Genomic DNA, 12,573 nt, shown 5'->3' on the forward strand with positions numbered 1-12,573 from the left:
GTGAGTGTTTGCACTTCATTGCCACTCCTAAATACAGGCATTAGCCATCAGTGGCAGACACTGGCCCGGGCCCAGCGTGCCACAGCCTCACAATGAGCTCACTGTCGTGAGCTGAGATCAGTCCCCCCTCCCCTTCTCTTCTCTCCTTACTGGGAGAAACACCACATGCAGAGCTGCTGTGTTTATGTCAATGCCTCAAGACATCCTCAAATATTTCCCTCTCACCAATTTGTAAGACCATTGATGCAGACCTTTTCTTTGTGTGGACTACTTTTATTGATACCTGTGTAACCTCTGGCATGTCCATGAACTCTATTAAACCTGTATGTCTGAAACATGGTGACAATCATTTGCTTTGTTTCAACTTTTCTACAGTCTTGCTATATACAATGTTTGTACCCTCAAAAATGTGTGGATCTGAAATGTTTAAACGATATTCAGACTCCTCAGCCTTTGCTTTGACTAGTTTTATACTACATCCTGGGGGAATCATCACCGCTGCCTACTGGAGTCATGTGAAGCTGGCAAGAGCATTACCAATCATGCGAAACCCACAAAACAGTCCTTATGACCATCAAGCAATGTTACGAAAATAACAGCCCCTGTTTGGGTAGTTCTGCAGACACACAGCCCTCTGCCAGTAATCAGTGTTTTACAGTCTGGAGAGGTTGTTAAGGTTGCAGCAGTGCTGGCAAATTGGTAAATGGAAGTGAGCAGTCTCACAATGACTGGATCTTATCTTTCCACTGTGTCTGCAGCCAGTCTGATAAAGGAGACATCAGCTTTCTGAGTGGCGTTTGTGTCTGATTCAGATAGGGGTGTGAGTGTAAAGAGAGATGAGAAAGAGGTGGGGGGCTGACGGGGGATTGTGTTTGAGTGTGTGCTGTCATGCATGGTGCAGCAGTTGACGTCAGACCTTCAGAAATCCTTAAGGACTGGGTTAGCTGTCGTGTGTGTGAGTGCTTGCATGCATATGTGTGAGGCCCCTTCTTATAGTGCTTAACTGCAGGAAGTTCCTGGTGGAAGCCAGGAAACCCAGGTTGTCCCTGATGAGCCATCCAGCTGTGTCCTCAGTCAGATAACATTCCATCATTTTACCCCACTGTCAGCACTTCAGTCCAGGAAACCTTCACCTCTGGCAGAACGGTCCACCCAGGGACTCAACATGTACAAAATGATTTGAAATATTCACAGCCTGGCTTAAAGCTGTGCTCCTAACATTTTTGGCTCGTGACCTCTCAAAATTGAGCAGCGTTCACTTGTGACCCCTCATCACATGTTATGGCCTTGAGTGCCAACATGAGTTGTGAGCAGTTCAACCAGAGCCTGGTTTTTACTTTCTTGGATTCTGTCAGAATAACACGTTCATTTTAGATTGATTTAGTTGTTCCACCGTTACCTGGGGATAGCGACCAGGGAGAACAATGCCTCGATGCACTTCCTGTGTGCCGTAATTCGGCTTTTGTTTTTCCAGGTAACATCCAGCCCAGTGACAGAATTGCACAGTGAAGGTGAGGATTATAGGGAACCCAACTATAAGCGAATGGTGTCATTTTTCTACAGCCATTACATTGTACAATCAGTATTTACTCAGAATAATACGTTTGACAGCCCTTGTAAATTATGTGAAAGTCTTCAGTATTCCAAAAAAACCCAAAAAAGTTAAATTAGAGAAAATTTCATTTAATTTTGTGATTAATCTTGGAAACCTCTGGTGGGTCCTGACCCACATGTTTTAAACATTTGGGTGTTCCTACATGTCTTAAAATGATCTGGAAGTTAGAATACTTAATGCTCTTCTTGCTTCCTAGATCAGGGAGCCCTCAGATGAACCATACTAAACTGAATTAGTACAGTGAAGGAGTGGACCATTAGCATTCTGCAAGTCTGCTCTGCTGCTCCACATGGTTAAATGATCAGCTCGCTCTTCCAACCACCTCTACCACTGTGATTTTAATCATCTTGTTAGCTTGTTACTGGAATGGCAGAGCAACCCATCCATGCTGAACTTCGTCTTTTCTAATCCAGCAGTTTTCCATCTCATTTTAATGCTGCTCTATTAGATCATTTCAGCAGGTTTTGATGGCCCATCACTCTGACATTGAGTGGGTTGAATCCACTGATTCAGGAACAAAGAGACTATATTTATCAGTGTTGCATTTTCCGCTTGTTGCAACACTTCCAAAGTAATTCAGTTGCACGCTCTTGTTGCCTTGCAACCATTTGCTCAGGGCAAACTTGAGGGCAAGGTTGTTTTTTAAGGCTGTTTGTGAGCTACTGAATTCATTTTAGAAACTAAAAGGACATCTCTGGTAAAATGTGAATGTTCAGGCTAGAATTGGCCTGCTCAGCCTTTTTAAAGTCTGAAAGATGTGTCTTTCCTTGGTTTATTGATGGCTTACCAAGTCAATCTACTAATGAATTAGCTTGCCAATCACCAATCACCAGTAACTCCTTCAATTACGAACATGTAGACTGTGCAATACAGTAACAATATTAATGACCTCTGAAAACAGGCCACTTGATGAACTAGCACTTACTCATCAAAGAGAGATACAGGAAATGGCTATAATGAAATGAGGTGGATGCACAACTAATCTTAAACTGTTTAGCCAACCTGTAAGTATATTAAAGCTGCATATTTGTATTTGGGTATAAATCCAGATTATTTGGTTTCATGTAGTGGTGGTAGTACTATGATTGTGTTTTGAAAGATGAATAAATAATCTTGGTAAATAATCCTGATTTTATATTAATTTAATCTTGACACAGTGTTCTCCCAAATAAATCTAACACATTTGCAGCTGTCATTGACAGAGACATGATGCCATGCCAGGGCCAAAGTTTTAGCTCTGAATGAACATTAAGTCGGTGCTGAGTGAAGAGAGTCTGATGACTTTTATCTAATCATTGGACTTCTTGCTGCTCACTCAGCCATGTGACTGGACAGGAGGCCCTATCCCTGTGGGGGGCACTGGAGGAAGATAAAGTACTGTTTTCCCATGACATCATCACCATTATTTTCCCCTATAGGTCCTCTAGATGACTCTGATCCATCTCACTCCATGCTCTCAAGACACTCCACACTGGAATACCTCGGAGCTTAATGGAGATGCAGTAGATGTCATATTTTATTGCCACATGACCACAGTGCTAATTGCCCTCAGCACAGCACACATTAACATTTTTAGACAACAAAAGAATTGGATCACTATTGGTGCCATCACGCTGTAAGTGGCTGATACGCTGTTCAGTCCAACTTGACCACATTTTGTTTTATTGATCTAGCTGACATTTGGAGAGATCATCCATATTAGTCTGCATTCTTGCACTATTAGTTCATGTGTTGTGGTGTATGTGTACTGCTATTACCTGGGATTTAAGTTTACTATCTCTTGCAAGTTTCTATTTAATCTATTCTTATTTTATATTAATAATTATTTATTTTTATTTATTTATTTATTTATTTATTTGTACGTATTTCTGTCCTTGTGCTCCTGTAGCACCTGAATTTCTCCTATGCGGGATCAATACTATCGCTTATCCAGTATGTCCCAAACAGATGACAGATGTACTGTTTAGGCTTCATTCAAATCTGGTACATATTGGCTTATTTCTGATATATTGGTATCATCATATAGATTACAAGAAATGTATAGGTTTGAGGTCATTTGGAAACAGCATCACAATTACACAGTTTGTCTACAATAGAGCACTGACAAGTTGATTTTTCACTTGTAAAATCTCCTGCTTATTACTGTCTTCATCATATTTCCATTTAAAAAAAATCTGTATCTGTATTAAGATTATTTTTAATTTTATCTATTCATGTATAAAATATTTACTATTGGGTGATATATCGTAATTGGTTGTTTACAATCTCCAGGTATTGATACCACTATCAGCCTTAAAAATCCAGTATCTGTCAGGCCATAGTAATTGTGTTGTTGGTCTGTAACTAGTGGTTATTTTGAAAAATGAAGCTTAAATTAATAAAATAAAGGTTAAATTGAAGTTTCAATGTGTAGGATTTATGGGGATGCTTTGGCAAAAATGGAATAAAATATTCATGATTATGTTTTCATTTCATTTCAGTGTATCATCACCTAAAACTAAGAATAGTTGTGTTTTTGTTACCTTAGAGGAGCAGGTCCTCTTCCACGGAGTCCACCATGTTGCTATAAGGAAATTTGAGATGAGGGGTATTCAGTTGGTTGCGATCTGCAACCACACTGCTAGATGCTGCTAAATCCTACACAGTGGAAAATAATATTGAAACAATTTTACAGTAATTTAGTTGCCATTCATTTCATTGTACAGAATGAATTACATTTATGTTTGCTGTTGCTGGAGAATTGTGTTTGCATTTTACTTAATTCAGTTAATTAGTAAGCTGTATGCTCCATGAAATGGATCGTATGTGATTTCTATCATATGCTTCATTGTAAAATCAGGGATTACTGGCTCTAGTCCAAGTCTCAAAATTATACCCAGAGTCAGCACCCTGTATTTGCCAATATAAAGCTGACATTACTAGTGCCTTATCTCTCCTGTGCAGTGGTACGACTTCACAGTGCCACATCTCTGCATTTCTGACATTTCATTCCAGGAGATACCTGTGGTGAAATGCTGTGAAGCCTGAGCCTGAGAAGAATATTCCCCGACAAGAGTAATTTTGTTAATCTGATAAAAGAAAATGGTCTCAGGCTGTGAGAAACATAGTATCTAAAACATTTAATGGCACGCTCACATGCACACACCGAGCTTGACTTTGACCCTCAAATCCACAATCTGCTGATAAGACGTTACTTCTGACACAACGTTGTGGTGATGAGGTTGTCAGTCAAACCACGTGAATGCACAGTAGAGACTGAATCATAGACAGACTGCTGAGGTTGACTTTTATTCTTTTCCCCCTCTCCCACAGATCGAGAGGACCAGTCCATTCTTTGCACGTGAGTACACGGGCTCAGTCCACCACTGCATCCATTTTACTTTATTTTTTCAATCTTATATAAACACTTTTGACCTTTATTGAAACTGTTGTTATTGCAGCTTTTGTGCCTTATATTGCTGAGATATTGCATGTCTCCTCTCTGCTTGGTATTCTCAGAAAAAACATCACTTGCTGCTCTATATTTCCCAGTGGCATTTTTTTCTTTGTGTCTGAATTAATTGAAATTGAAAGTGACAATAATGCACTTACTGGTAATTACACACGTTCATGAGAAGTGCAAGTGAACCAGCTGCCTCTGGGGCCTTGACGGCTATTTTACATCATGTCTCAGTGACATTGACCAGGCTGTCACTGCTTGTGAGAAAAGTAAGAAATGTGGGTCTGAGAAATGCTTGACATTTCTGCTGCACAGCCCTCAGGCGTCTTCTCAGGGACAAGTGTCTGCAGATGACAGGAATGTCGTCAAAGAAAATGCCAGAGAGGGTGTCAGACATGAGTTATGCAGCAGCCCAATCCAGCCTGATGCCGGCTGGATTTTGAAGTGTTCATGCTATTTTTACTCTTCCATATACATGCAGAGGGTCAAAAATACTTATATTGCACGCAAAATAAATAATTAACTACAAATACAACAATACCACAAACAAAGCCTGAAACATATCTCATCTGCCACTTTAAAAAAAAAAAAAGAAAAAAAGTCAAGTTTGAAAAAAATGAGAACTAGCACATAAATCAAATTAGCAGCCCTATCACACACACATACATGCAAACATTGAAATATAGATTTTGCGGATTATCAAGAGCCTCTTACAGACTAGTAAGACAAATTAAAACACTAAATATGGACATAAAATGTAGAAGCCTCACAAGAGATGATTAAGTCAGCACTCCCTGTTTATATGGCTGAAATGGGGGAGCTAAGGAATGTAACACCCTGCAGTCCAAGGCCGACAACAGAGACATTGACATAATCCCTCCATGATTACCCTCTGTTCACAGTAGCCAACGAGCGCTCACACACCGCTCTCCCCATCTTTACTCTCAGCCACATCACACTCAGTCTGAGAGCAAAACAATATTTTGTGCATACTTGGTGTATGAAAATGTGCACTTACTGTAAAACCTCAAGTGTGCTCTAAATGTAAACTGCTCCCCCCAAAGTTTTTGCATGGCTTGGAGGACTTGAGAAGATTTCTCATGCCATGGTCACTGTATGACAGGGCAGTGAAAAGCAGGCTACACATCCACACGCCAGCAACCACAGGCCGAAACTGGACTGACTCTCAAAAAATACTGCAGAGAAAGACACACATGATTAGATACACACCAATATGTTTTTCACTTTGAGTCTTAAATTACATTTGTTTCTAGAAGAAAATGTCAGGGATTATGATCTGTCCTTAACCACAAGCATCTGCAAATCTGTACATTTTAAGCTGTATTGATCCAGTTTTTGAGGTCACAGAGTGACTATGGTGGACATGTGAAGGGTTAAGTTTAGTTTAGTGTTTCCCACACTATTCTGAGGATGTCTGTTTTTGTGCGCATTGTCTTTTTTTTGTCTCACAGAGGTGAGTCAGGAGCTGGCAAGACGGAAAACACAAAAAAGGTCATTCAGTACCTGGCACATGTTGCCTCCTCCCACAAAGGAAGAAAAGACCACAACATTCCTGTGAGTATTCTCCTTTCTCATTTCTCTAATTTAGGTCAGCAAAGCCTGAACTGAATGAGCCCGTAGAAATCTGTTGAAATACTAACTTTTAACTTTTTTTTTATGTTGGATTTGCATGAAAAATATCTTTGTGTGCTTAAGACCAGGTTATTCTTTTACCTTTATTTAACACTTTAATTAGAAATAACTTATGAGCAGTTTGCTTGAGGTAATTGTTGTGGGCGTCGTTGAGATTATAATAAAGTCACACATTACCAAGATGTGCTGATCATTACAATAGTATAGGTGTAAGTATACATATCAGTACCTGCAGTATTGTGCGTACACAATCTAACAATTTGCATTTGTTTATGTGTAACAAACAGCCAGAATCACCAAAACCAGTGAAACTACAGGCAAGTCTTTACACTTTCTTCTACACCATGTTGATGTACATGCTACACTCACACTTTCCTTTCAAACAAACTTTAAATTCTCTTAAATGGGCTCATAGAATATCTGTTTGACTTGAGCTCATTAAGGGCTCATCAAATGGTGTAAGTAAGTTCAAAGACATCAGAACTAACAGTTGACACTTAAAGGAGACATATTATACTCATTTTCAGGTTCATAATTTCATTTTGGGTCACTACTAGAATAGGTTTACTCAGTTTTCTCTTAATGTCCAGTGCAGCAGCACTGTATTCCCACTCTGTCTGAAACAGTCTCTTTAAGGCCCCCCCACCCCCCGTATACCTTGTCTGTTCTGATTGGTCAGCTCACACGCACCTGAGCCAGCACTGCTAACAACACCAGAGCATCTGTGCTAAAGTAATTCTTACATGCTCATCTAGCTGCTGAGCATAAATTATGCAAATGTTTGACATGGTGACATAGTGTGATGTCACAGAATTAAAGGTGGGACTACTGACGAGGCGTTTCAGGAGCAGTGTTTTCTGTGGGAGAGAGGAGCCTCTGTTGGTGCAGACTTTGACCTTTTTAACTTTCAAGGTCTTTTACATGCACAAGAACCTATATAACACACTAAAGGAAAGGAAAAAAAAAAAGCATAATAGGTCTCCTTTAATGTACTTTATTATGTCAAAATACCAATAAAACAGCATATTTAGCTTTGACATTTTCTCTCTCTGTCAGGCACAACATGCAGTTGTAAGTAAATTATAAAACCTGCATGATTATTGTGTTTTCTATGAATGACTTTGTTCATATGTGCAGTACTATAAATTTATTTGCTGTTGTGATTCACACTCAGTCACATGCATGTTGTTTTTATTTGTTGTGGTAGCCATCTATGGAGCCTTTGCTGTCTCTTGTGCTGTATGAAATGTAGCCACTTGGCTGCAATAATAATTAAAAATGCCTATTGCTTTGTTTTATAGTTAGGCCTGTATCTTATCTGTGTTTTAGATTGTTGGAAGTTAAGATGGTGACCACACCTGTCTTGCTTAAAAGTGTCCGTTGAGGACATCCATAAGAATAAGTTTCAGTCTTGGTCACATAGTTCTTGTAGCCACCTTACCCGTGACTGAATTACAGTATACCTGAGATGCATGGTACAAACAATAAACTGTCTTTTAATCTAGAACAGATAGGATTAGGCTTACAAAGGTATTATAATAACACCTGTGTCTAATTCCATCCACAGACTGCTGTAGGTTCTGTCGCTAATGCCTAATTTAAAAAATGTTTAGTGTGAACGACAGGTTCATTTGTATCCATGACATTAATGCAATTTATTATTTTCCATAATAACAATTGAATCTCCCCATATCCTACAGAGTGGAGCCCTGTTTTATGTGAGTAGTATGTAGTTTTTCACCTATCTCACCTCACTTTTAATATATAAACGGGGTGCTTTACCCACTCTGTTGCCACCTACTACTATACCTCTTTGACATTTCCTGATGGGGGGCAGTAGATGCTTTCCATCCACGTTAATCCGCCTGCTGTAGTTTTGCTTTGCATGATCTGTACGTCCTGTCCTCACTGAGTAATTTGAATCTTCTTCTTTCAGACATTTACATTACTTACAATGCGAGGACATCTCCTCTCATAGAAATCAATCATTGCTCTAATCTTCGTTTAATAAACTAATGGGCAACCATGAAGTTGATGATCCCATCTTATTTATTTGCCTGTATAATGAAGCAGGTTATTAACATTGCATCTACTGTCTAATTTATTTCACTCTGTCTCACCTAAAAGAAACAAGAAAAACAACCTGTTGACGTGTTTCAACAAAGGTTTCTAGTAGGGCTGGGCGATTAAAATAATATCGGATAATTTTTAGGCCATATCATGATACACAATATACACCACGGTATTTTGAATTCTCTCTAAAAGCACTTCATAAATGCTAGAAATGGGTTACAAAATCAAATATCATGATATTTCTTACTAAATACCTCAATATTGATATTGCGACAATATTATTTTGATGAGCATCGGTACTCTCACAAAATATTAACATACTGAGATAAATTTAATTGAATAATCATCAGTAATGGGGATATAATAACTAAGTGGGTAAAGGCAAGGACTAGAACAAGTAGAACAGTCTTGCAAGTTCAGAAAATGTCATCACTTTACTGTAATGCATCCTTTAAAACCAGAAAAAGACAACACTTATACCATATCAGGATAGACAATATACTGTCTCTTATTATCATAATGATATATATTGTATATAATGCCCAGCCCTAGTTTCCAGTTTGATTCCTGTCGGCCGCAAAAGGGATCAATGTCCCAGCTTCTCAGTTGTGAGCAATGTATGTATCCATCAAACTGACTCAATTATCTGCTGACTGTAGCAAGTCTGAACCAAGCACTATCACAGACTTCAGAACCAGATCAAATAATGTAGCTGTTTGTTGTTGTTGTCCTCAAAAACAAATCATCAATATACATCACATTCATCAAGATATGACATTAGAGATATTAACTATTTGTTTAACATTAAATTCAGCCTAAAAGCTTTGTTGGTCCATATGAGTTCCTCACATTGGCTTGTTCTTGTCCAGATTTAAATACCGTGAGCCATTTTCCAAGAGTGTTCTCCTTTTCCTTGCTTGTGAACAGAGCAACTTTTATGTATTTGTCTGGCCGCAGATGTTGAGCAGTGAATACACAGCCATGACCACTGGCCTCATAAGATTTAGTGGAACAGTCCTGACTTATCCTCTTTGACTCCACTCAATCTGTCCTAAAGTACTGCTGCATGGCCTGCCAAACAGCCTGCACTTTGATAAGTGACAAACTTGTAGCTTTGACCTTTAAAAGGCAGAAAAGTTTAAAAGATAATTAGTTTGAAGGAGATGAGTTTTCAAAATGACTGGGTGGATGTATCTGTAGTGACTGATAATGTGCCTCTCAGTAGCTTTGAGACATCTCAGTTTAATTTTTATCACAGCTACACAATGAATGGCCGGCTCAAGTGGAGGAGCCGGCTCTGTTGGCTGTCAGATGTCTGACATGCTCACTTTGCAACAGGAATGTGGGTCAACTTCTAATGCTACTAAATTGGCCCCCCGCTGGTGTTTGTAATCTGCTCTTTGTTTTTTATACGCACAGCAGACCACACATATGGGTTGAGGTTGCCAATGAGCAATTTTAACTACCAAGTTGCACCCGAGGCCTGTGTTTATACAGAAACAAAGGCTTCAATCCTCTGCTCTCTGCGGGCTTTGCCACTGCCTTGATAGCTGGAACGGGACCAGGCTTATCCAGTTCAGCCCTGCTTCATTCCAGCTGCTCAGAAACTCAATTAAAAGCAGCCCATCATGCTCTCCGTCCAAAGATCACATTACATTTCTCACATCCTGAGAGTAATGCTGATTCCTCATCTCACAGGGTTCCTTTTTGTGGAAAATGTCCTCCTCAAACCTTCAGCTATTTTTGACGTAATGGGAAAATATTCCACTCAGCCACAAGAAGAGAAGTAACCTCACAGAAGAAATTGTTTTTCTCTCCCCCATTTCGGATTCTCTGGTCATGACAAAGCCCACAATGTGGCTTTGATGGAAACCAAGCGGGCCACCTGTCCAAACATCGCTCATTTATTTATTCAGCCTCTTGAAGTGGTTGACAAAAAAAAGTGTTTCTGTTGTGTGTAGTGGACACATTCTTCCTGACATGATGTCTGTCCTTTATCACATAAAAAGCCTTTTTTTTCTCCATCCAGAAATGTTCTCTCAATCAATATCAAGCAGCGTGACTCATCATTAGTCCTTAGTCAGCCTCAGGGTCTTGCAACTTCAAAAGATAAAACTTCTGCAAATGGATTTAACCGGGTTGTGGAAGGTTTTATGATCTGCATGTTTACAAAATTAGTTTTTTTTTTTTATGTGCTTGCGAAAATACAAAAAGTTCAAAAGCCTTAAGTCCACTGCCAAGAAAGAGCTAATGCTTTCAGCATTTTGATTTCTAAATTGTGATCACATGATAAATCTATAAAACATAAAGCCCATGCTTAGTCATCAAAAAGGTGGCTTTGTTCAAAACCCAGAAATATTTAATTTTCAATGTCATAAAACAAAGAAAAGATGCCAAACATGTGATTTTTTAAACAGGAAAGAGAGAGTGGTATTTCTGCTTGATAAATGACTGAGATTATTAAATGTGATTTTTTTTGTCAAACAGCTAATTGTTCAGGCACCAATCAAAGCAATTCAATTAATTCTCTGATCTACAACAAGAATTTCCTCTTAAACATTTTGAATACTTTGATGATTAAGAAGTGATATGATGACCTTTAGACCATACTTCACCATCTGGGGTAGGATATATATTTTTTCCTGATTTAAAACTTTTAACAGATACATGTAAAGATGTTACATGGTTACACTGATTTTCAAATGGTGTGGTCACATTGTCTCTGCCTGAGATGAGAATGACTTAGAAGCTCTTTGTGATGTGCCACATTGCCTCCTTAGAAACTTTAAATTCAGCTTCAGTTTTGGAAAACTTAGAACTATCAGGAAAATAATTTAGCTTATTTGAATTTGTGGAGAACTACAGAACAACACCAGGAAAATAAGAGCCACTGAACCTTGAACAAGTTGTCCACCATCATACAAAAACCCCACAAAGTTGTTACAATATTTATAACCATACACATCAGTAATATCATGATGATTAAGGGCTTAATTTACTCAATTCCCATCAGTATAAATATTCACATATATTGTTGTGCCTGGGCACTGAAATCATGTTTTAATTTTATTCTCAAAATAAAATAAAAGTATGACTTTCACACTTGCTGTCATCATCTTCTCTCTGGCTTTAATGTATGTGAGGTCTTTCTATATAAAAAACACGAGAGGTCTTCAGATGTCTGCCGTCTGTCTGCATGTTTATGGTTTTTCTTTTGCTTTATTCTTTTCAGTTGTCAGAGAAAATCGGAGTTTCACAACTATCTCATGTTTGTTTGTTGGTCTTTCATGTGACAAAGAACTGCTTTAATGCCTTCTTGTTTTTTCAGGGGGAACTGGAACGTCAGCTTTTACAAGCAAATCCCATCCTTGAGTCTTTTGGGAACGCTAAGACGGTGAAAAATGACAACTCGTCACGTTTTGTAAGTACAGAGAAATAATATTAATGAAGGGGGGCTGCATTCTTAATGAAGTCTAGTTCACAGTCTCCTCCCGTCACAGCACCGCCTTGCTTAATCTTACTTCGACATACGAGTCAGATTTGCGTGACTTTTTTTGTGTCTTCTAGAAAGTTCTTATCTTTTGAGAATAAGAAGGGTAAAACTGATTGGAAGTGATTTCATTATCCTACTTTTCCTGGAAGTAAAAGGTGCCTACTGGTCATTAATGAAGCCTTTGATGTACTTTAACCTTTCAGACCGGAGGCAGCTCCACTTAGCAGGCTTGTCGATACTCATATATATAAGAGGGACATGAGCAAAGTCTTGGTTTAAGTCTTACTGTGGTAAATTAAT

The 12,573-nt window shown here is 38.7% G+C and overlaps 1 protein-coding gene across 1 annotated transcript in view; it reads left to right on the forward strand.

The window, feature by feature from the left end:
* The window catches only part of LOC140999671 (myosin-10-like), a 57,338-nt gene that overhangs the window by 17,806 nt on the left and 26,959 nt on the right, over nt 1-12,573 (forward strand). The window contains exons 4-9 of the mRNA XM_073470194.1: nt 4,928-4,955; nt 6,527-6,629; nt 6,995-7,024; nt 7,764-7,778; nt 8,408-8,425; nt 12,109-12,201. Of these exons, the coding sequence (XP_073326295.1) occupies nt 4,928-4,955; nt 6,527-6,629; nt 6,995-7,024; nt 7,764-7,778; nt 8,408-8,425; nt 12,109-12,201 (287 nt within the window). The remainder of the gene's footprint in view (nt 1-4,927; nt 4,956-6,526; nt 6,630-6,994; nt 7,025-7,763; nt 7,779-8,407; nt 8,426-12,108; nt 12,202-12,573) is intronic.

Source organism: Pagrus major, chromosome 1 (genome assembly GCF_040436345.1).
Source record: "Pagrus major chromosome 1, Pma_NU_1.0".
Taxonomy (NCBI): Eukaryota; Metazoa; Chordata; class Actinopteri; order Spariformes; family Sparidae; genus Pagrus; species Pagrus major.